The sequence below is a fragment of the Zerene cesonia genome, chromosome 14 (assembly GCF_012273895.1).
Source record: "Zerene cesonia ecotype Mississippi chromosome 14, Zerene_cesonia_1.1, whole genome shotgun sequence".
NCBI lineage: Eukaryota > Metazoa > Arthropoda > Insecta > Lepidoptera > Pieridae > Zerene > Zerene cesonia.
In genome coordinates this window covers 3,495,221-3,521,147 of record NC_052115.1, presented here as the reverse complement: position 1 = coordinate 3,521,147, position 25,927 = coordinate 3,495,221, and the positions used below count along the sequence as shown (strand labels likewise).

At 34.0% G+C, this 25,927-nt stretch overlaps 1 protein-coding gene across 1 annotated transcript; it reads left to right on the top strand.

The window, feature by feature from the left end:
* Positions 1-76: 76 nt before the first annotated feature.
* Positions 77-25,927, top strand: LOC119832085 (midasin). Its single transcript, XM_038355697.1, has 41 exons — positions 77-290; positions 729-985; positions 1,380-1,628; positions 1,926-2,218; positions 3,008-3,210; positions 3,627-3,790; positions 3,911-5,415; positions 5,490-5,655; positions 5,730-8,028; positions 8,104-9,841; positions 9,932-11,567; positions 11,734-11,945; positions 12,265-12,397; positions 12,478-13,102; positions 13,204-13,706; positions 13,855-14,031; positions 14,116-14,528; positions 14,761-14,900; positions 15,194-15,420; positions 15,693-15,919; positions 16,478-16,695; positions 17,015-17,194; positions 17,438-17,638; positions 17,731-17,945; positions 18,157-18,319; positions 18,463-19,622; positions 19,736-19,865; positions 19,968-20,097; positions 20,224-20,299; positions 20,428-20,647; positions 20,802-20,903; positions 21,027-21,194; positions 21,377-21,733; positions 22,110-22,284; positions 22,558-22,709; positions 23,193-23,318; positions 23,473-23,657; positions 23,861-24,075; positions 24,402-24,607; positions 24,900-25,253; positions 25,582-25,927. The coding sequence occupies exons 1-41, from the start codon at positions 204-206 to the stop codon at positions 25,768-25,770; spliced, it is 16,176 nt and encodes a 5,391-aa protein (XP_038211625.1). The 5' UTR covers positions 77-203; the 3' UTR covers positions 25,771-25,927.

The following is a 25,927-nucleotide window of genomic DNA, read 5'->3' as shown; positions in this document are numbered from 1 at the left end:
TCAACCCGTAGCCTAGCTCAAATAAAAAAGCAAAATCAGTTGTCAATGTCAAACTTCACGAACGTAAAAAGATTGTCAAATTCACTTTTTCACGTGCAGTGCACGTTTGCCGGTCTTTCTTATTTACATTTTTCAATTACTCAAATATTCAATAAAAAAACTTCTATTATATCCTTTAGACCGCTCTTTAGCGCTATGACATAATGGGTGAAAAGTTAGTAGCAGCTCTAAAGCAAATAGAGCTAGAAACAAAGAATAAAGATCTCCTTAAAGCATGTCAACAAATAAGGGTTAGTTCATGTTTATATATTATAATTTTGATTTTGTAAAGATTTTTCGAAGCTGATCTACGTATAAGTAAAATTTATTATCCTTTAATTATCATTAAATTTATACTTTCTTATTGACTTTAAGCATCACTTTTATAGTTACTTCATAAGTGGCTCACTTATGAAGTAACTTATGGCTTTTCTACTTTTCTTCTATGATCCATGTGGCAGTAAAAGTACAGAAAATTCTATGATAAATGCTTTAAAAAACACATATAAATATATTATAATTCAAATTTCTTAATTCAATATATATATTTTGAATTAAGAATTTAGAACTTCATCCTTGTACTGCTTATCACTACATAAAACGCATTTTGAATAAAACAACTTGTTTAGTTTTGAATTATTTTTCTTAGAATATTTGATTAATATAATCCTGTTGGATCATTTTTACAGTTTTCGTTGGTAAAGCATCATGCAAGTACTGATAATCTAGTTACAAAATTATCAGAATACATTCTTAATTTCGAGGATGCTGTCATATTAGGGAAATACTTGCCTAATTTGTCCCTTGCACTAGTTTCTACCAAAATTCCTCTGAAGCCTGTTTTTTCGAGCAATAGCCATGATTCTGCTACGGATTGTGAAAAAACAAAACATCTGGAATATTCCATTGTATTAGCACAATTAAGTGACCACCCTGATGTGTTACAGTAAGTATTTTTATTGGTATCTTCACATGTTATGTGAAATTTTTAAACTGCTTGTTTATTATTACATTGTTTACTATATGTAAAATTATATAATAGTAAACTAGCTGTTGCCCTTTGCCAGCGCGGTCCTAATAAATTTTCATGTTACAAACTTTCATCCCCTTGGGGAGTGAATTTATCAAAATCCTTTCTTAGTAGATTTAGGTCATAACATCTATCTGCATGCCAAATTAGAGCCTGATCCGTCCAGTATTTTGGGCTTTGCATTTATAGATCACTATATTAGTCGGCTACCTTGAAGTTATATACATGTATATTAAGATAATTGTTCTTACAAGTACAAGTTTTTTTTTTCAATTATCATTTGTTCATATGAGTACTATTTATGTTTCAGATACACCCAAAAATATTTCCAAATAAATCCAATACCACCATATGAAATCTTCATACATCATGAAGATTCTTATAATGTTGCACCTAAGAAGAGAAGACTTCAAGACTACAGGCAAAAAATATCAGACTATAATATAGTGTCATGCTGTTATAAATTATTGAGAAAATTACCAAATGAATTTTCAACAAAATGGGATTGGACGAAATTTGTTGTAAATTTCAGCCACCATGAGAATGAAGAAACAAGATGGTAAGTTACCCAGTTTCTTATATTTGCTTGATATTTAGCAAGACTCTTGACTTGTGTGTTAATTTTATAATTCACTGTCTACTTTTTGTTTTTGAATTTAAATAATGTCTTTCATTTATATAATTAAAAACAAAAAAATAAATAAATAGGTAATAATAATTTAAAAGTAATGTAATCCCATTACTGACAATTTTTTATTTCAAATTACAGAATATATCAGAATTAAATTATTCATAAATTTTCATGTATGTCTAGAAATAACTGATAAATTGCATAATTTTTTGTTGAAATTTCTAGGATGGTTAAAGAATGCATGGTGATATTAACAAACATGACAGAGGCTCAATCAAGAACATTGAATAAGAACTTAAACATATCCATTGACACAGACCTAAGAAATAACATGTCAAAAGTAGAACAAACTATTGGGACAGGTATAGAGAACTTGACAGTAAAAGCCGAATCAATCATAAACATTGATGGAATAGTTTTGCCTATCTATGACAAGGATAATGTTCAGCCAGCTACATTAGTTCCTGTTAAATCAACTATCAACAACTTAAGAAGCTTGGCCCTAGCAGTTGCTTTAGGTATAATTATTTCTAATAAAACTAGTTGTTCATCCTGGTTTCACACATTATACTTTAATATCCTTTATTATACTTTAATATATGAAATGATTAATGAATTACACATAATAGAACAGAACATACATATGAAATGATTATTGAATTTTTTTATGATTAGAATGTAGTTCCTGAAATTTGAATGTTCAAACAAACAAAAAAACTTTGGCTTTATATTAATAAGTATAGATTATTACATTAGGAGGTGTTCATAAATTACCTGAGGTGCTTTTTTTTATTTCTGTTCCTCCCTTCCCCCCCTAGTGAGATGTTGTGAGATTTCATTCAACCACCTTCTCCCCTTTAACAATTTGTATATTTGTTTAAAATAATATACTAGCAACAGTAAAGCAATGAAACAATTTTGATTGAATGCAAGAAGATATTTGTACAAAAATCAATCTGAGGATGTTTGTTCATATTTAACTAAACTGTTTATTGTAAAGCCATTTGTATAAACTTTAACTTCATATTTCAACCTTGAATTTGTAATGTGTATGTGTAATAATACATATATATGTGACTTCATAAAACTCAATTGAATTATGAAATAAAAAATTTATTATAAAAATAATACATAACTTTTGTCAACAATAATTATTTACTTATATTTTATATACTTATTATAAATTAGTTTTTAGGGATTCAGGTATGAAATTTTTATTCTAAACAAAAAATGAATAATTGAATCCGTTAAATATGTTACAGCCATATATATGATCTCTTCAATATATTGTATTTTTTTGTTTACAGGTAACGCTCTATCACTTATGGGTCCTGTAGGATCTGGTAAAACATCATTGGTGGAGCATTTAGCTGCAGTAACCGGCCGTAAAGCAACAGCATTTAAAAAAGTTCAGTTGGGCGATCAGACAGATTCCCGGATGCTACTGGGATCACATCAATGTACAGATGTGCCGGGAGAGTTTATTTGGACTCCCGGTGTTCTTACTGAGGTAATTTTAAAAGCTTTTTTCCTACAAATTGTTTAATCCCTATTAATATTGTAAATGCGAAAGTAACTCTGTCTGTCTGTTACGCTTTCACGTCTAAACCACTGAACCGATTTTGATGAAATTTGATATGAAGATAGAACTGAACTTGGAAAAGGACATAGGATACTTTTTACCGTGAAAAAAGGGATAGAAGGGGTTGAAATAGGGGATGAAAGCGATATAAGCGAATTCCACGCGGGTGAAGCCGGGCGGAAAGCTAGTTTAATAAGTGGTACTAATGTGAAATTAAAAAAAAATTATATGATACATATTAGTTTCATTTGTTAGAAATTAACAAGTAGATACTTAAAATTTCATGAACTATTTAATTTTTTTTATTTTTATCAATTAATTATGTACATTTGTTTTTGCTTTAGGCTGTACTTAATGGCCACTGGTTGTTGTTAGAAGATATTGATTGTGCTGCATTGGATGTGGCATCTACATTGAGTTCACTTTTGGAGAGAAATACTCTGTGCGTACCTGGTTTTAGAGATGCCTTGCCAGTAACGCCTGGTTTCCAATTATTTGTGACTCAGCGGTAAGTTGAATTATTATTGATTAGCGTTTGCTTTAATGGGCTATGAGATATCATGAATTAAAAAATAATAATTTCGGTTTGAAAAAATTCTCAAAAGAGTATATTTATTTTTCCTTTCAGCACAATCAAAACAAATTATGGATACCAAAAGAAAATATCAAGCTCAAGTACTTTACTACAAAAGCATTTAACAGTAATAAACGTTGAACCTTTATCAAGGTCTGAGCTTAGTGAAGTTATACAAACACTGTTCCCTAGTCTGACTACAATTTCTTCAAAGATGATAGAAGTTTTTATGATGTTTTCTGTTGGATGCCATGATACATCTTTACAAACTACCGAGGGAGAAACGGAAAAGGCTAGCAGTGTAGTTGTGATGAGAGGTTCAAGGCTCATATCTACAAGAGATCTCATGAAATGGTGTGCTAGATCAGTTGTCGGTTTTAATGTATCCAGCCCAGACTCTGCCCTAAAAGTATTACAGGATGCCTTAGATATTTTTACCTGTTCAGTATCATCACCCGAAAATAGACTAGAATTATCCAAAAAAGTTGGCACTTGCCTTGGTATTGTAGAAACGAAATCAGAATTCTACTGTAAGCATTACAAACCGAATGTTTCTTTACAACCGGATTCATTAATTGTTGGTCGCGCTAAAATTCCGCGTTTCGAAAAAAACTTGAAATCTATAGATTTCGCCAATAAACAAGTTGTTTTTTCGTTCACTCGTCAATCCGCTTGCCTTTTGGAAAAAATTGCCTGCTGTGTTCTTTCTAATGAACCAGTGCTTTTAGTGGGTGAAACTGGTACTGGAAAAACTTCTTCAGTTCAATATTTAGCGAGACAAACTGGCCATAAACTAGTAGTAATAAACATGAATCAACAGTCCGATTCTGCTGATCTACTTGGTGGCTATAAACCTGTGGATCTTAAATACGTCATTCGACCAATTAAATCCGAATTTTTAGATCTTTTCACTAGCTTTTATAATGCAGATAAAAATAAGAAGTTTTTAAGTCACATTGAGACATGTTATGATACAGAAAATTGGAATGCTTTGTTCGCGTTGATGCAACAAAGTTACAAAGCTGCAGTGAAAAGACTTAATGATGAAAAGAACAATAAGTTGAAGGCTTGGTTGGCTTTTGGATATAAACTATCTAAGTTAGAGCAACAAATAAAGGCAGAATCTAGATTGACATTTGCATTCATAGAAGGGTCCCTTGTTAAAGCTATGCAAGAAGGTCATTGGGTATTGTTAGATGAAATAAATTTAGCATCTGCAGAAATATTGGAATGTTTGGCTGGGTTATTAGAAGATAGAAATGAAAGTATTGACTTACTTGAAAAAGGCGATAAGATTCCCATAAAAAGACATCCGGATTTCACGCTTTTTGCATGTATGAATCCAGCAACTGATGTAGGGAAAAAAGATTTACCAGTAGGACTAAGAAATAGGTTTACAGAATTTTTCATTGATGAATTAACAGAAAGGAACGATTTAATGTTATTAATAGGTGACTATTTATACCACATGAACTTGAGTGGAGCAGTGCTCGAGTCTATTTATAGCTTTTATTCTTCGATACGTAAAGAAGCAAAATTGAATTTAGTTGATGGAGCAGGTATGAATTATCTTATATTATTATTATTTTTTTTTAATTTTCTTGCACTGTGATGAATTTTTGATAAATTTTAGGAAATGCTCCCCACTATTCTCTGAGAACACTATGCAGAGCGTTAACTGCTGCGGCGAAAGCGAAATGTGGGACCGTCGCAAGATCTTTATATGAAGCATTTTGCCTTTCCTTCTTAACACAACTGGACAGATCATCTCATCCGATAGTAGAAGCCATGATAGCTAAGTATGTAATATTTAAAAATTCTTCTTTATAATGAAAATCAAAGCATTATTAAATACTTTTTTTTTCATTTGCAGAGCTGTTCTTGGGAAGAAAAATGTCAAAGCCGTATTAAAGCAATTAATTCCTGAACCTCAATGTCAGGGTCAAAATTATTTGCTCTTTGAGGGTCATTGGATACCTCAAGGCAAATTGGAAATAAATATACCAGAAGGATACATTTTAACACCTACTGTTAGGAAAAATCTTCGAGATATTTCCCGCATCATATCACTTGGACGTTTACCCATACTGTTACAGGGTGATACATCTGTGGGGAAAACTTCGCTTATAACGTATATAGCCAAAGCTTCAGGAAATTACTGCGTCAGAATAAATAATCATGAGCATACTGATTTACAAGAGTACATAGGATCGTATGCAAGTGATGCAAGTGGAAATCTAATCTTTAAAGAAGGTGTTCTAGTCGAAGCTATGCGTAAAGGATATTGGATAATTCTCGATGAATTGAATTTAGCCCCTAGTGACGTATTAGAGGCATTAAATCGTGTTCTAGACGACAATCGAGAGTTATTTATTCCTGAGACTCAAGAAGTTGTTAAAGCCGATCCCAATTTTATGCTCTTTGCAACCCAAAATCCTCCAGGCTTGTATGGTGGCCGAAAAATGCTATCGCGTGCTTTTCGAAACAGATTCGTTGAGCTACATTTCGACGAAATACCAAGAAGTGAACTGGAAACAATATTGCACCAGAGGTGTCATATTCCGCCTACTTATAGTAAAAAAATGATTGAAGTTATGGCGGAATTACAAGTTAGGAGAAGGGGCTCAGCTGCAGTACAAGGCAAAGATGGATTTATAACATTAAGAGATTTATTCAGATGGGGTCAGCGATATAAACATGCTTCCAAAGATATGCTCACTTCTGACAAATTTTATGACTGGGATCAGCATATAGCTGACGAAGGTTATCTTATATTAGCGGGTAAAGTGCGCCAAACAGACGAAAGAAGTATAATAGAGGAAGTTATTGAAAAACATATAAAACGTAAAGTTGATCCTAAAAAATTATTCAGCCTTCATCAAAATACATCGCCTGTCACGAAATCGATATTAGAAATGCTTTTAAGTAATCAGCTCCAAGAATTTTCTCATGTAGTATGGACATATAATATGAGAAGATTAGCTGTTTTAATAGCTAAGGCATTTACTTTTAATGAGCCTGTATTATTGGTCGGGGAGACTGGTTGCGGGAAAACAACTATATGTCAAGTATTGGCAGCTCTAAGTCACCGTCAGTTACTATCCGTAAACTGCCATATGCATACAGAAAGCTCTGACTTCTTGGGTGGCCTTCGACCTGTAAGACAATATCAAAAAGATGGAAAATTATTTGAGTGGGTAGATGGCCCTTTAATAAAAGCAATGGAACATGGCCATCTATTTCTCGCAGATGAAATATCTTTAGCGGATGACAGTGTTCTAGAAAGAATGAACTCGCTATTAGAACCAGAGAGACAATTAGTCTTGTCTGAACGGGGCAGCGATAACAGTTCCGATATTATGGTTATATCAGCTGTACAAAATTTTCATTTCATTGGGACTATGAATCCAGGTGGTGATTTTGGAAAAAAAGAATTATCACCCGCTTTACGTAATAGATTCACAGAAATATGGTGTGATCACGTTAGTTCTAGAGAAGATTTATTAGAGGTTCTAGAAAAAAGTGTTAGTAAAGGAATAGCTTTGGCAAACCAAGAAGATGGAACCTCGGGTATTGGAAATTGTATTTTAGATTTTAGCGATTGGTTGAAGAATTCAGAAGTGACGAATAAATTCCCATTTAGCATTCGTGATTTACTGTCCTGGATACAATTCATTAATGTTACAGTGGGAAAAAATCTGTTAGACACAGCTGAAGCGTATGTGCATGGGGCATGTATGACATTTTTGGATTGTTTCGGTACCGCTTTAACGGGTCATATTGATTCTGAAACCTTACATATTTTACGAAAAAATGCTATTAATTTCTTGCTGAATCAAATTAAAATGTTAGAATATGAAAAAATTGACTTTTTAAACGACATGTTGAACAATAAGACAATATCATTGACTGCTGAGGTTATTGATAAGAAATTTGGAATACATCCGTTCCTTATAGATATTGGGCCATACCATAACCCATCTAATATTCAGAAGTTTACATTTACGGCACCCACAACAGGTGCCAATACTTTACGACTATTACGAGGCCTTCAGTTAAATAAAGCTATATTATTAGAAGGAAACCCAGGAGTAGGAAAAACAAGTTTAGTTACAGCTGTAGCTAAGAGTTCCGGCCATAAAGTGGTCCGTATAAACTTGAGTGATCAAACTGTAAGTATATCTTTACTTATTCTATTTAGATTCATTTCATTATTAGATTAATTTCAAATGTTAATTTTATTTTAGGACATAACAGATTTGTTTGGTACCGACTTACCATCAGAAGACGGATCTTTCATGTTTAAGGAAGGAGCTTTCTTAAACGCTCTCAAAAATGGAGATTGGATTCTATTGGATGAACTTAATTTAGCGCCACAACCTGTGCTAGAAGGTCTTAACGCTTGTTTAGATCACAGAGGTGAAATATACATACCAGAATTAGGTAAAACATTTAAAGTGAAAAATGAAACAAAATTATTTGCTTGTCAAAATCCTCTCAAACAGGGTGGTGCACGTCGCGGCCTGCCTATTTCATTCTTAAACAGATTCACTCAAGTATATATTGATACTTTGACCAAAGATGATCTTACTTATATTGTTGAGGCACAGTATCCAGAACTTTCTAAAGACATGTTACACAGAATTGTTGCATTCAATTGTAAGGTATCACATGAAATAGCTGAAATTCAGTCTTGGGGACATAGAGGGGCTCCTTGGGAAATGAACTTACGTGACATACAAAGATGGTGTGAGGCACTCATTGAAGATCAGAATGAAGGTAGTAAAGTGTCACCCGGAAAGTTTATTGATATGCTCTACGTTAATAGAATGAGGACAGAGGAAGATAAAGAAAAAATGATATCGACATATAATGATATCTTCTATCCCGCATATCCTAGAAGCGATGAACATCCTATGTTTAATATTGATGGTAAGAACATAATTATTGGCGATGTTGTTTTACAAATCAACAACGAGAGACTTTATAAAAACAGAAGATCAATTGATACCAAATTGTTAGTGCTCAGAGACCAATTACCAATCTTAAAAGCACTGGCTCAAAATGTAAAAATGAATTGGCTTTCTATACTTGTTGGACCAACTGCTGTTGGGAAAAGTAGTTTGGTTCAAGTTTTAGCAGATTTAACAGGAAATGAATTACATGTTATACCAGTTACTTCGGCAATGGATGTATCAGATCTTTTAGGGGGATTTGAGCAAGTCGACTATAATAGAACTTTGGAAAATATATATGATAATATTGAGACGGTTACTATCCAAATTGTTAGAAGCTTGTGGATATTACAAGACTTCAAACTTTGGAAATCCAATAAGCTATTGAGTGATCTATTTGAGTTCCGTCAAATAGAAACAAACTGCAAAACTAAAAACGCATTTAATATTGACATGCAAAAATTCAAACAAAAAGTACAATTTCTGCTGGATCATTGTAATAAATTAATTGAGTGTAGCAACATTTGCGATCTTCCCATACATGGCATAGAAAAAATTATAGCAAATTTGAAGCATTTGCAGAATAAAATCTTGAATGTGACATCTGTAAATGCGGGTGGTAGGTTTGAGTGGATAGATTCATTACTAGTGAAAACTATGATTGAAGGATCTTGGCTTCTATTAGATAACGTGAATTTAACGTCGGCTGCGGTATTAGACAGACTCAATGGTCTGTTAGAGCCAAATGGAGTTCTCAGTATTCCAGAGCGAGGTGAAATAAGCGAAATCAAACCGCATCCCAACTTTAGAATTTTCTTCACAATGGATGCAAAGCATGGCGAAATATCCCGAGCCATGAGAAACAGAGGTGTTGAAATATATTTGTTGAGACCTGATAACTGTGATCTAGGTCTCTCCGAGATAATGCCGTACATGGACTTAGTGGCTTTATTATCATCGTGTGGTTTGCCTAATCAATATCATGATATTTGCATTCGGTGCCACGAAACTATGACCGAGTTTGTGCAAGGTGAGGTGATAAATATTGCATAGCTTTTTAAATACCTATAAAATATATTTAATCGATTATTGTTGTAATATAAAAATAAATGTGTTTCAGGTTTAGAGAGGCCGACGGTTTCGCAACTCCTTCAGGCAGCGCATTTAATACAACAACAAATAGTAAGGGGTGTATCTTTTAAGACGTCTCTGCTCAATAGCTTTTCAGATGTTTATATAAAACCTAGAAGTGGTAGTGACTTTGTTTCCGATATAAATACATCTCTAGCTGAAATGAAGAACAATATGTTGCGTGAATTAGAAAATGAGTTGGGCACTGAAGAGTTCCAGGTTTTCGGTTCCAATGCTATTAATCACACATTATCAATTAAAGGGCTGTGTGCTCATTCTACTTATGAATTAGCGAAGCAAACTTCTCATTCGGCAGTTGAGCAAATTAAGGATAATAGTTCAATGGACGATATAACAATGCATCTTATATTCAGTATTCTAACTTCTTACCAAAAATGCTCTGGTGAACAATTAAAAACACTTTACCATTGTCTAAATGAAGCAGTTTCAAATTGCCAGGATAGCAAATTGAAAAATTTTGCAAAAGCATTGAATGATCAAGCACTAAACCATGTTAATAATTTAAATGTAGCATCGGAGTCATATAAAAGATTTTATCGGGAATCATATAACGTTGATGACGGAATTGTAGCTAAATCGAATACGAGCTGTGCCTTGCTATATAATGAATATCAAAAAACTCTTTTGAAATTATCTCTTATAGAAAGTCCTTTTTCTGCTCTCCACTATTCAAATGCAGTATCAAAGCGAACTTTAACTGATGATTTTGTGGAATATCCAATCTTAAGACACTGCCAAAATTATATGAATCTCATTGACGAAGAATTGCTGAAAGCAATTAATTTGGCATCTTCTAATTTAAGTGATCAAAATATCTGTGTGATATTGCAGTTGTTAAATTGGCGAGTTCGATTTTTCAAAACGTGTACAATGCCAATATTTACCATGCAAAAACGTACGCCAACATTAAAAGAAGAAATAATACCTATCCTTCAGATTCATAATAAGTGGATTCAAAAATATCTATTAGAAAAACTTTACAGTATGATTGGTAAATCGGATGAATTTATGAAATTTAAAAATAAAATAACGGAACTGAAATTAAACATGGAACAGGAACATACCGTAGTAACGAAAATCAGCAAGAAAATGAGAAAATGTTACGGACAATCAAAGTTGTTTAAAGATGAACGGGAATATATGCTATGCAATGCGAGAGCTGCGATTTATAAAGAAATACATTTTGATATGCATCAGCCAATTGATAAGCAATTATACAAACTGGATTGTGTTATGTACCATGCTAACAAGACTTTCGCAATAGATATACCACAGGAAGAGAGTATTCGCGAAATTGAAACAACTATAGCAAGTATCAAAGAGAGAGTAAAAGAACCGAGCTCAGATATCAAACTCGTACCAATAAATTTGTATGTTGTACAACGGATTTTAAATGTATTGCAACCCTACATGCCAGAGCTTTTGAGGAAGTTCTTTGCAACGGAAGATATTCTTATGCACTCCAAGGAAACGAGTTGTCTGGATATTTTAGCAACCGTTACTGCTTACGGAAAAGTGACGAAAGGATTTCCATCAGCGCTAATAGACCATTTGAGTATGTTGCTTGAAATGCAAAAGGGTAATCAAGATATAACTATTGAAAGGTAAGCTTAAGACATGGAACATAACATAGGCACATTAACGCTATATCTTGCCTATAAATAGCTAAGACTTTCGATTCAATTGATAAAATTTTTTTCTTGAGTATAAATAATAAACACATGGGAGTGGCTAATAATACTAATTAATAAGTATTATACTGTATTTCAGATTATCATCAATGTCCATGAAATTTTGGGATGAGTTTTATAAATTATTGGCGTCATCACCGGCCGTTCATCCTTCGTTGTTCTTATCTGGAAACAGTTTAAGCTCTGATGACGTCATGGAGTTGATTCCAGCTAATACACAAAGGGTTTCAATGAATCTGCCATTAATGCCATATTACGTTCAGCAGCTAACCACATTGGTTGAAGAGGAAGGTGAGTTTTTATTTTATTTTCGTCTCAGGGCACTACATAGCTATCAGTGTGTTTTATAATACCTCAAAGTAAATGATCCAAATCAGTAAAAAAAAGAGAAAAAAGTGTGATATCCTTCGGGAGATATCATTATGAGCTAAAAACAATGCTACAAATATGCTACGATAAAAAATCGTAAATATACATCTAAACATTACTTTTAATGATTAAAAATATAGTAATGCATATACGGGCAAGCTTTCAACTTTTTTATCAATGTCTATTATGAGCTTAAATAATTAAATGTGTGTCATAATTATAGTATTTAAATGTTTTTCAGGGGCTCAGCAATTACTAGCATATGAAAAAGTGTCTCTCAACAACAGAGTGGAATATTCATTGCAATTAGAGTCTATTTTAAAAATATTATGGAATAATATCGGAACATTACACGTCGCCGCCGCTGCTAAATTGTAAGACTCAAAAATATAAAATATCAAAAATGAAATTAAGTTTTAATTAGACATTAAATTAAGTACATTTTTAATTTCAGAGAAGCAGATGCAGTATTTGAAATGAAGAAATATGATCATTTTATTATTTATCTCCATTCCATTGTTGTTTCGAATTTAAATAATCATATATTTAAATTAACGGATGACAAATTTCATTACTTGCAAAAACATCTAGAGATCGATTCTTATTTAATGGAAGCATTAGTCAAAGCCGAGGGCATTAATAAAGAACTTAAAGAAGAATTAAAGTCAAATGATCTCAATGCAACTAAAGTCAAGATATTAACAGCGCAATTATCCTTACTAACGAGTTTATTGTTTGTACAATTCATGGTACAAATGAGTCCCATTGACCATGTTGAAAAGTATCGTATGAAAGTTAAATATATTGAAGAAGATATACAGATGTTTAATGCCCTATTGAGCTCGTACTACGTTCAAGGTGTGATATCGGGTACTATTAACGAAAATCGCAATATTGAAAAGTCATCTCAAGTGCCGATTACTTCCTTAAATGATGATTCATTGGAACAATTAAAAAAAGTGCACCCCCATTGCGCAGTTTTGATGGATCTGAAAGAACAAACAGCGCTTAAAATTCATAAATACGCGTCTGGCAACACTTATCGTCCTAATAAGCCATCCTATTGTAATTTTGTTAAAGTGAGTAAAAGTATTTACCACATGAGACATTTCCTATGTACATGTTAATGACGCACATTACATTGTTATTCCAATATCTCAATATTTTCTTTTTCTTCCAGGAATGTAAACATTTTTCAAAGTCGATTCTGTCAGAAAGAACTATAAGTACAGTATCTACGAAAATGATTGAGACTTGCAATGAACTTTATAATGATTTTATCGCGAAAAAAATCAATAAATCTACAGTGAATAAAGCACAGTCTGTCATTCGGGAAACTATATCATGGATGAATTCAACTAGAGCTTTCTATAATAATATTGAATCTTTGTATGCTGACGCCTTCCCGGATTTAGCGAAGCCTTTGCAAAGTTCACTGTCTCAGATTATACACAGTATAACCGCTTTAAGTGATGTCATGAGAGAACTTGTTCGTAAAGTGGAACAAGGGGCATTTTTGCCTGAACTGTTGAGGATTTTGCTTGTGTATCCCAATAAAATTTCTGCTATGGATGCAAAGGAAAAACACCTCAATCGATATGTAACAACTCAGTTTATACAATTGTTAAGTCGCGGTGTAGGAGGCACTTCAGATTTATCGAAGATTGAATCATCGTGGATAGAGTAAGTTTTAAATCATAACATTTATTGAGTTTTTTGTTTTCTCCCTGTCTCACTGTATGAGATCCCACACTCTTTTTAAGACAAATTATTTATTCAACAAGTCACAGTTCGTTATAACTATAGCTGATGTAATGTTCTTTGTTTCTAGGATATTAAAAATGAATTTATCAGAGTTGAAGATGAACTGTACCGCGATGGGTCGTGTTGATGATGTATCTATGAATGCGGTGTTGACTACATTAAACGCAATAGTTAAAGTTTGGGACAAGCAACGACAGGATTTGGAAAAGAAGAAACAAGACGACGAAGCTTTATATGTCACGAAGTATGTTTTTTATATTATAGATGTTAAATTTTACTCCGTGTTACTTTTTTATAATTGTGCCAATAAATAATTTTAAAATTGCAGATCAAAATGTGAAGACGAAGACGAAGAGGCCATGGCTTACGAGGAAATAATGGAAATGTTCCCATCGTATGCCGAAGACGATTTCGGAGAATTTAAACCGCCTACTTTAGAACAGAGAAAAGTAAAAGTGCAAAACACAGATAAACCCAAGCTAATTATAACATCTGAAGATGTGTCATTGATATACAAGTGGCACTCGAATTTCGTCAGAAATATGACCATCGCGGAATGGTTGACTGCTCCGAAAAAGATAATAGGCAATGATGTTGTCAGTCCGTTAATCTTACGGTATCCCATATTCAGTAAAGTAGCTCAAGGGTCGTGGGAAGGACTAGATGCGGAATTTGAAAGTGAAATTACTCCCAGTTTATTGGTGCTGATATCCCATATCAAATCGAAAGTTGATGGGCTTGGTAAGTAATTTTCACAATTTTGACTAGTATAAACATTTGCTGGAGGGCAAAATTAAACATTTGCTTGAAACTATTGCTATCGATTTTCAAACAAATCTAAGAAAATTCATGAGTTCGTGTTACGCCTACTGACTTAAATTTATACCATTTTAGTTTTATTATCGTTGGGAACTTGCAAGGTATTTTGTTGCTTAAAAAGTATTATTAAATATGGTAAAATGTTTTGTTTCAGAATCGACCAATCACAAAGTTGATTTCTATCGCTCACCCTGGGTTTCGGAAACGCGCGAGTGCTTACCGCTACTTCATAAAGTGCGAGACAATACAAGTGAATTGCTGGAACAGTGGCCAGACTTTCCCACTTTAAAAGACGTAAGACAGTGCAATTAAATTCAACTTCTATTAACTAATCTTTGAACTAATGAAGGAAAATGTTTAATCTCTTACGATATTATAATTTATTCAAACATATTTATATTCGATATTTTACGCTTATCTCGGTAACATCTAAGCCGATTTGTATACAATTTGGTACGGAGATAGTTTGAGATCCGAAAAAGAACCATGCGGGATAAACGCGCAATCAATTTACTCAGCTTATTCTATCAAAAAAACTTTTCAGCTTTATCCGCGTAGATATGTACGAAAATATACACTTTTTTCAGATAATGGTTATAGTGAACAGAATACTGAACTTTCCAATCACAAGTCCAGTATCACGATTCCTCACGGGCTTGGAACTGCTTCGCGATAAGATCGAGGAGTGGAACAAGAACGCACACAAGGGCAATAACATGATCGAAATATCGTTGTCTGTGGGCCAACAGATTATAAATTGGAGGAAATTAGAGATGAGCCATTGGAAAGAGTGCTTGAATAATTTGTATCAGAGGTAACTTGTGCTGTTTCAATTTCATTCATCACATTTTTTATTGTAAAGCAAACTTCCGGCAATGTATTAATGCAGTAATAATTAACGAAAGTTTATAAATTATCCTTAAATTTCATTATAAATTAAATTATAAGTAGATATATCATTGAATAAGATTCGGATTACTAGAATTTAGTCGTTTTTTTGGTGTAAGAACATACCTTGGTTTAATAGTAATTAAAATTCTGTACATTATTGCTAAGTATTAATAGAAATTATATATTTTATTAAAGGAAACAGTCAGAGGCCCACAAATACTGGTTCTACATGTATACGGTGATAATTTCATACTTGGATCCCTCAAAAAATCTCGACAACCAACCAGTCTCACCAACAAGGATTACTCTAGTTCTGCGCGATTTCATGGAGAAATCGAATGTGGCGGAATATGAAGTGCGTCTTGATATCTTGTATGTGTACCACTGCCATTTGGTACACTTGCAGCCGAGTCCGAGGAGAGGTATGCATCATCATTAACCAATGATTTTTTCTACTGCAGGGTTATAAGCCACCACGCTGGCCAAGTGTGGGTGGGCAGATATCACATGTCGACGAACTTTTTATTTTTGGACACACCAATGTTCTCACGATGTTTTCCTTCGTTTTTTTAAGCAGTGGTGATGTAGATAATGCGCATAAAAATTGAAATATTAATTTCATCAACTGAAAAATCTATTTATTCAAGTTCGATGTTATTACCAACCACCACTGCTTGTTGTCTAATAACTCCTTATTCTACCTATTGATAGAGGTGTAGTCATCTATCATATCAGACAAAACAGTTGTTTGTAACGTTAATTTTTAAACTAAAACTTTGCAACAATGATTGCAAATTAACCATATAAGATTACAAAACTTTAACACCTGTAATCCTTTTAAATCTTATCAAATGAAGAAATTGCATATTGCGTTTAGCTGTACAGCGGAATAGGCAAGTGTATAAATTTTTTGTGACGTTTCAAAAGTATGTCTGAGAGAAATTTATAAAAATAAACATTGTTTGATTTTATTTTTTCAGATGAACTATTGTCAATTCTATGGAATACACACAACTATTATTCTCAATTTTCTCCTCAAGTGAGTGCGTTCGTAAAAGAAAAACGTGCGCCAATTGAGAAGAAATTACGTGACTTTGTCAAAATATGCACTTGGGACAGGGATCTAAGCTACTGGAGCGTGAAGGACACGGTGGATAAAGCTCACAAGGCTTTGCACAAACATTGTAAAGAATTTGAGGTTCGTTTGTTTCTCTTTTAGTGTTTAGGTTATTTGTACTGAATTGTATTATATGGTGGAATTTACTGGATAACGTAAGAAATTTATATCAGAAGCATTATATTTTAATGGTTTTATTAATTTAATATCTATGCTCAATACTTTTTTTAAAAATTGGATCAGTAAAATCCTAACGTACCATTTTAAAACTACGATTGATTAGAAGTCAAGAAATCTAGCCGTATATGTATACTATTTTCTAATGTTGAGTTGATCATTACAAAAAAACCTCGTGGAACTCCATTAAAATAACGTATCGTGACGTTCCATTGTCTTCTAGAAAGTTCTAACGGGCAGCGTGTCGAGTCTGCTAGTGGACACGAGCGGCGAAGTGAGCGAGCACGTGGGCATATGGGACCGGCCCAAGCGCGCGGCCGCCAGCGGCGCCCACAGCGCGCCCGCGGGCGGCGCCTACATGATCGACCCCTTGATGCACATCGTGCTGGCCAGGAACGTGAAGGTAGCCTCAAGTTTATTTAAATTTAGTTGAAAGTATGTGAATGTCGAAGGTTGAATATAAATGGATTTATCCTAATTTTTTTTATGATAAATGTGAAGAAGAATAATGAAGAATCTACAGGTCATAAATGGTTAAAATGTGTTGATTTAAAGAGCTTCTAGAAGACGTCAAGAAATCTTATCTACTCGTTTTTCTTCCCACGATAAAATAAATTTATGGGCTGTGTTTATTCCATTTTTCTAGAAATACTTAGATCAAGCCGACCTACCATGCAGCGCCATACCCGAGACGAGCTTATTATCGAAAATACCAAATTTGCTCACTAAGGCGAAGCAGCTTTGTAAAGATACCATAACGAATACCGGATATCCATCCTTAGTGCAAGGACTTGATGATTTTATAACGCTTGTTATAGAAACCAGTACACACTTGGGATCCCTAGAGGTATTATTAAACCTTTTAAATATCGTTCAAATTGTATAAATAGATTTATTTCCTATAAAAATAGCGAATACCTTAAATAATCTATCTTCTAGGTTGATGCTTCAGCTCCAAAAGACAAGCAGACATCTCAAGCAAAGAACATTGTCCAACAAAAGCGTAAAGCGCTAGCGGATCTATTCAAATACCTGTCCAAAATGGGACTAAATTATCGAACTGGTTTGGTGATATTAACCGCATGTGAGGAATTATGCGATTTCACAATACCTCCAGTAGATTTGGACGCAGCTATGAGCTATTTGAAGAATAGGTTAGTTTGTAATTAACATTTTTGTCTGGATGTTTAATTAAAATACACTGGCTGTTTAATTAAAATACAGTAGTTATTATTAATTGTAAAAGTAAGATGAGATAAAAAAAATGTATCAAAATCCTAAGCTCTTTACTTAGCTCTGAACTCATATCCTAACCGCATATAAATGATTTGTATGTAAATATCTATGAATTTCGTAATTTTACAGGCGTTGCGATCAAACACTGTCCTTGCTTTGGTCTGGATGTGAAAAGTATTTCCAGAAGAACATCGCAAGACATCGTTTACTTTCAGCGGCCTTGCAATCACCGCATGCCGACCTCGGTATGCAAAATATAGAACGCTGTAAAGGATTTGCTGCTCAACTCATGGTATGTGATTTACAATATGTTAAAAAGTTACGTTTATGTTTGAAACTTTTAAATGCAACTTTTTAATATTAAAAAGAAGTTAGTTTTGTTGTTAGCGTACAATCTTGAAATAAGAAATTTGCTTATGTAAATTTTTTTTTCAGAAACTTACAAATACACAAAAGAAATCAATAGCCAAGTATTCCAGATATATTTGTGATCTACGATCAGTTGCTACAAATATTACTAATGCTCTCGAGTTAGATTCTGATGTTGTTAATGTGACAACACTTAATAATAAGATTGACATTCTCTCTGATTGTTATGCTCATGCGTCTATTCTTCTCGATCAATTTAGTATTGTACTGAAATCTTTGCCTGAAAAAGGCTTCAATGCAAATTGCGAACCAGAATTTGACAGACTATTATCGAATTCACTTTTACCTCAATGCTATAATGACAATGATGAATGGAAGGAATTATACAAGAAAGTAAAAGCAATCATTACTTTAGTCGATAAACAGAGAACAGGTTTAAATAAACTAACAAATACAGTTCCTAAATGTATTGGAGCCAATGTTGCTCAAATCCCGCTTGTTTCACAAATTCACATAGACACAGTAAATGATGGAATTATTAGTTTAGGTATATTAAAAGAAAAAGTAAAAGCTATTCTCGAAGAATATCACTTTGAATTCAAGCATAATATTAATGATCAACATAAATCGCAACATCCGATTCTACGTTGCTTAGAAGATTTAGAGAATTACCTCAGTAATACAATTCTAAAAATTCGTAAACTAGATGAGAATATAGATGAAACAATGGAAGAGGATTCCAAAGAAATGTTATTTAAACAAACTGAAGATATCGTAGCGAATATGCTTTTGATAATTCAATCTCTTTATAAGAAACATTTACCTGTTGAAAAAAGCATAGACAATATCGATGTGTTAGATGCAATCGATGAAATTATTGATGAAGGAAATAAAGAGAATAAGGAAAAAGAAGAATCTAAAGAAATTCTTGAAGACAAACATTTGAAAGATCTGTTACAAGATAAACTTTCATCTGATGGCAAATTACTACAATTGGAAGCGTTGACTCATAAATTAAAGACATTATCTCTCGATTACATTCAGTGCATTTCGACCAAGAAAAATATTGAAGAGGTTAGAGCAATTGTAATGAGGCTAGTGCCTATACTAGAACAAATAGTTCTTTTTGTCCAATATTTCGTAGCCCAAAAAGTAGCAGTGCATCGAGTATCATGCAAAATGCTATCTGTTTTGTTGAAGATTTTCTCGGACCTTGCGACAAAAGGGTATGTTAAGTATATGTTTATTTTTCTATACAATAACTTGAAAATTATTATATTTTAAGGTTACTTATTATCAAATATCTATTATTACTAATTAATCCATTATTCTTTGTAAGATTTTGCAAGCCATCTGATCTGGATATGGATGAGGGTGACGGAGAAGGTGGCCCGGGTAAACTATCAAGTGGTATGGGTCTAGGCGAAGGGGAGGGTCAAAAGGATGTATCTGAGAGAATTGAGAATCAGGTAATTTAGAATTTTTTTTGTCAAAAGTCCTAATGCATTAATATATTATATAAATATTTATTGTTGTACAAATTGTTTTACATACAACATGTGTTTAATTAGGATCAACTAGACGATGCTCATCGACCGGGAGAGGAAAAGAAAGAGGAGGACCGCGATTGTAAAGAAGAAGAAAAGGGAGTTAACATGACGGATGACTTTGATTCACATTTACAAGATGTAGAGCAAAAAGGTATTCGAATATCACGTATTTACTTTAAATGCAATACTTTGTAAAATTAAATTTAGTATAAACATTACAATTAAATGTATTTTATAATAACACTTCTGAATAACAATAAAATTACAATATTTGCAGAAGGCGATTCGGATCAAGAAAATGACGATGATGATGCCGATAAACAAATGGGCGAAACAGAAAATGCTGCAGACAAGTAAGTTTTCAATAAGAATTTACATAATTAGTTTAACAAAAAGAAAAGTTTAAATTGATTATATAAATAATTCTATGGGTAATATTAACCATTAATTGAAATTCTATATATTTTTTCCATCACTATAGGTTAGATCAACAAATTTGGGGTTCCGAAGATGAAGAAGATAATGAAGAGGAACCAAATAAGAAGGACAAAGAAGAACGTGGCAAAGGAGAAAGTACGGGAGAAAAAGAGATGGGTGCTAAAGATCAAGATGATGGAGTAGACGATGGCAATGAGGGCAAAGAGAAAAAACAGAAGAAAGATATCAACGAAATCAATGAACCTGAAGTTGATGACGATCATGTGAGTCTGACAAGCGAGTCATTGAGACTTAAAGAAACGTTAAAACTACAAATTTAACTACTAAATAAAACTTCTTGTCAAACGTTGGCGAAGAATAAAATTAATTTTATAATGTTGGATGGATCTCTCCAATTAATACTATTGTTATTTTTAGGTTGATCCATATCATGGAAATCAACAATCATATCCCGAGCCAGAAGATTTTGAAATGCCCGAAGATATGAATGTTGATGGCGAAGAAGCAGAAGAAGATAAGGTCAGTATATGTTATATAATAGAATAGTAATATGATTTGACTATAAGACAAGACACATAATCGTCAGCTTTGTTAAGATTTTAATGTAATTGACTATCCCATTTTTCTTTTTTACGTATTTAGGAAGGCGATACGGAAACTGAAAACCCATTCGATATTGATGTTATGAAAGAGAATATTCCAGAAGAAGAACCAAAAGAAACAGAAGAAAAGGAGGAAAATAGAAATGGTTTGGATGTTTCCAGTGATGAGGAGGATAGTGGCGATGGTGTTGAAGATGGTGATAAGGAGGTAATATTAATAAAATTGAAATGTATACTTTATATAATATTTCTTTACATAAATTTCTCTTGTTATTTACAATGGATATAATATTTTCCATTTGTAAGTAATTGTAATTATACATGGTATGTGAGTTAATAGGAAATATTATTTTTTTGATATGAAATTGATTTCTTTTTTGCTTGTTTTAGAAGCAGGATAATGGCGAAGAAAAGCAGGATGAAACATCCGAAGAAAATCAAGCGAAAGACGATAACGAGGAGGAAGAAACGAACCCCGAAGAAAACATGGAAACTGATGAAACACAACCCGAAGAAGAGCAACCAGATAAACCCGATGACAAGGAAGAGCTCCCGCAGAACCCAGAAGGAATAAACGAAGATGATAAGGTTGAAGAGAAACAGCATGAAGCCAACCCTCAAGCGAATCCGTCCAACGATGACCCGGCCGCGGCTGAGAAGGCTGAGAATGCGGAAATGGAAAAAGGAACTAACGATAATGTGGAAACTAATGCAGAACAAGATAAGGATGAGGAAGCTGCTCCTTATGTAAGGATTATTGTAATTTCTTTATATTTTATGTATTTTTTATGTTTAAGTATGTATTACTCATGTTTCATAATTACTTAAATCACTTGTATTTTTAACATTATATGGTCAAGGTTTTTTAGAAAATACTCATTAGATTAAAAAAATAATCTAAAATAATATTTTGAACTGAATTTTATGATCAATATAGGCTATAGCGTTACTCAAAACATGATGTGACAATATTAATATTCAAATATATTCAAAATTTACAGTTTTATAGTCAGCATCATTTTGAGCCATGCATATAGAAATTATAGCATAAAGAACTGCGAGTTAATATGATTTATTACTAAACTGGTTAATAAAATAATCTAAATGATAATAATAATAACAGGAACAAGTACAAGAGCAAGTGGGCGACGAAAAACAGTCAACAGGCCGGTCGGAGTTAGACAAGAGTGAGAAGGGACATCGCGGTGAAAAGCAAGCGGCCAAGTCAGAGTCGTCGCATGACACGCAGAAAAAGCACGAGAATAAACCCGGAAAGACTGACCAGGAAAGAACACTCGGTATGCTTATTAATTTTGTTTTATCGCATAAGAGAAGATATTGATGATGGAGGTGAATTTTCAATGTATTTTTTGAAATCATGACTTGATTTTCCAATATTGTTAGAGTCGAAAAAATTTTCGTACTGAACAATGTAGTATGCGCTATTCGCTCAGCCAATTGAGAAATTTATGATTGTTTTATATTAATACTCAAATTTAAGATTATATTTATGCCTTGTCGTAACCATCAAATACTTATTTATTATATATGATATTTATTCGCATATACAGGTGAAGTGAATGATAAGAAACATAAAAAAGCGCACACACTGAATGTGGAACGTGAGGAGGCGGATGATGAAGGCGGTGACAACGAAAGGGACGAAGACCAAGAGGCCGACGCGTATCAACATGTGAAACAGGCCAAAAAGGATGACCTACAGGTGTGTACACCGCGGTAGACTATTATGAAACGTTAAATAATATCTCAGAGAGTAATGTTACTTTTCATTTGGGATATACATGCATGCATATATTTTACGTCTAGAGGAAATGATTTTGAAAAAATATCTATTATCCTTTAAGTTAGACGTTTTAACTATAATTATGTCAAATTTCATATAAACTGAACACGTAGACTATCAAACAATATTTCTATGTCTACCAATCAAGTTTACAACAAGTCCATAACATATTATAATATACTAGCTGCACGCCCCGGCTCCGCCCGGGGTCCGTATCGTAATTGAAATAATATGAACTGTCCTATCTTTTAAGTTGGATCAAACTGGACATGGTGTGCAAATTTGATTAATATCGGTTGAGTAATTTAAGAGTTCATCGCGGACAGTCAACGTGACACATAATTTATATATATTAAGATATCAAAAAAAGTTAAAAAAAAAACATTTTTATTATTATATAAGGCAGTAGACGCGGCTACGAAAGAGCAAGCGGACGAACAGCCGACTTTAAAACAAGATGAAGAGGAGGCAGATAAACTGAAGGATGATGAAGAAGTACCCATGGATGTAGATGATGATGATATTCAGGTAAAAATTTACCACCACACCATATGAAATGTATTATATACTTTTGATTTATAAATAAAACATGGCTGTCATGCATATTTTTAAAATTCTATTCTATTGATTTTAACATTTCTATTATAAACATGTGTATATAGTGTTACAATATCTTGTTAAGGTGGAAAAATCTGATGAAATAAAACCGGAGAAAATAAAGAGTAACAAAGACAAAGACGAAGAGAAGTCTGGGAATAAAAAGGAAGGTGGAGAGGAAACAACGGGTGAAGCCGGTCTGGAAGTGGAGGGAGAAACCGTGCTTACCACCAGCGTACCTCGCGGAAGGGACACTACATACCATACTAGGTAATAACTGATTTTTTTATGGCATATTAATGACGACGTATTGGTTTACTATTGGTATAAATAAATAACCTAATAATGTATGTAGGAACTTAATCGTGAGAGAAAGCGAAGCCAGTCAGACCGACGCCGTAACGCGTTACGTAACGAAGCGTGTATACATTATTGTCAACGCTTAATTAAGTACATATATTATTTTATTGTAGACTGGAAGACTCGTCCCAAGCGGCGGCGGACATGCCCGTGGAGCAGTACATGAGCATGCGCGAGTGGGTGCAGGCGGGCGGCGCGGCGGGCGCGGCGGGCGGCGCGGCGGGCGCGGCGTGGCGCGCCGCCTGGCGCCTCGCCGCGCCCGCCGCGCGCGCGCTGTGCGAGCGCCTGCGCCTCGTGCTCGAGCCCACGGGCCGCTCGCGACGAGCCGGTGACTGACGTCTACTCTCATTTTGGATAAGCTTTCAAGCTGGCTATTTGCGGGCTTTGAACATTTATTTATTCAATTAGACTTCCTATAGAAGCACTTTGAATCGTCATATTGCACAATTACATTTACCACTTTCGGAAGGCAGTAACAATGTAGTACGTTTGACTGCAGGGACAGTTTAATATGCTCAAGGAGATTTATATGACCTCTTTTAGAAAAAGCAGAGCTTTATATCGAGGCCTAAAGCTGAATATTTTTGTGTACTGATAATAAACATGAGAGCAGTCCGACTCGTACAATAAGTGAATGTAAAATCCCGGTTCCAGGCGACTTCCGCACGGGCCGCGCGATCAACATGCGGCGCGTGATCCCGTACATCGCGTCGCACTTCCGCAAGGACCGCATCTGGCTGCGGCGCTCGCGGCCCGCGCGCCGCGACTACAAGATCGCCATCGCCGTGGACGACTCCAGCTCCATGGCCGACAACCGGAGCAAGGAGCTCGCCTTCGAGAGCTTGGCTCTGGTCTCTCAGGTAGGTATCTCGATCATAGGCACGTTTTGTTACTGGTATGTTTATTTAACCTATATTATTAATATTATAAATCTGTACAGTTTGTTTGTTTGTTTGGCGCTATTCTCGGAAACTACTGGTCCGATTTAAAAAATTATTTCAGTATTTGATAGATAAATAGTATATTTGAGTAGAAATTGACATTATTGTATATATTTATTATTACAACGCGTGAATATGATTTATTTCCGATGCGTTTTTCAATACAAATTTAACATATTTTCGATAGTTTTAATAAATATTATACTTTCAGGCTCTAAACTTGCTCGAGTCCGGAGACCTGGCCGTGCTCAGTTTCGGCGAGAAGCCGAACCTACTGCATTCCTTCAACGAACAGTTCTCAGAACATTCCGGCTCGAACATTCTGGAACAGTTGCGCTTCGAACAGACCAAGACGAAAGTTGCGCAACTGTTGGACTTCTGTAGTGTCATGTTCGATCAGCAGTCTGTGAGAAGTGACGCGGTGAATGCGAAGCTGTTGGTGATAGTTTCGGATGGGAGGGGAATATTTTCTGAGGGAGAAACTAAGGTATTGCAGGCTGTGAGGAGGGCGAGGCAGCAAGGCATATTTTTGGTGTATGTGATCATAGATAACCCTGATAATAAGGTAATATACATGTGATTTTTTTTATTTATTTATATTAGTATTGTTGAAATTTATTATTCACTTCTGATAACTTTAGTTACTATAATCAAATATTATCATGTAGCTAAGACTGTTGTACTGCTTTTGTGATAACTACAATCACGGGAATCTCATGTGTTTAAGTTTTTTCAATGAGATAAAACATGGTTTCTTTCTGAAATATATAGTTTTTAGAAAAATTAGTTTGCAGTTACTGAAATAATATAGTGTTTTGTTACAGAATGTGTTTTTTTTTTTCAGTAGTAACTACTTAGTACTTAACTCTTATTCGTAAATTATTCTGTTTCAGCACTCGATAATGGATATCAGACGACCTCTACTGGACCCAGTGACAAACAGTCTTTCAGGTTTTATACCATATCTAGATACATTCCCGTTTCCCTTTTATCTCATTTTGCGAGACATGTCCGCTTTACCCACTGTCCTTGGAGATGCTCTCCGGCAATGGTTCGAGTTAGCTGCTAATACATCTAGTTGATAAATTATATTATATTAAAAAAGATAATTAAATAAAATATATTTTATACATGTGTTAGTAATAAGTGAACTATTTTTTTTTTGTTTATAAGGAAATGTTCTATATTTTTCATATATTCTTTTGCTTTAGGTTAATTTTGAGGTTATGTACAAAGTAA

What these genes read in the sequence shown, in the direction of transcription:
- LOC119832085 (XM_038355697.1), top strand. Translation starts at nt 204, where the DNA reads ATGGGTGAAAAGTTAGTAGCAGCTCTAAAGCAAATAGAGCTAGAAACA. An exon ending in CCTATTGTAATTTTGTTAAA is followed by an intron (nt 13,103 to 13,203) that starts GTGAGTAAAAGT and finishes TTTTTCTTCCAG; the next exon opens with GAATGTAAACATTTTTCAAA. An exon ending in ACTTTCCCACTTTAAAAGAC is followed by an intron (nt 14,901 to 15,193) that starts GTAAGACAGTGC and finishes CACTTTTTTCAG; the next exon opens with ATAATGGTTATAGTGAACAG.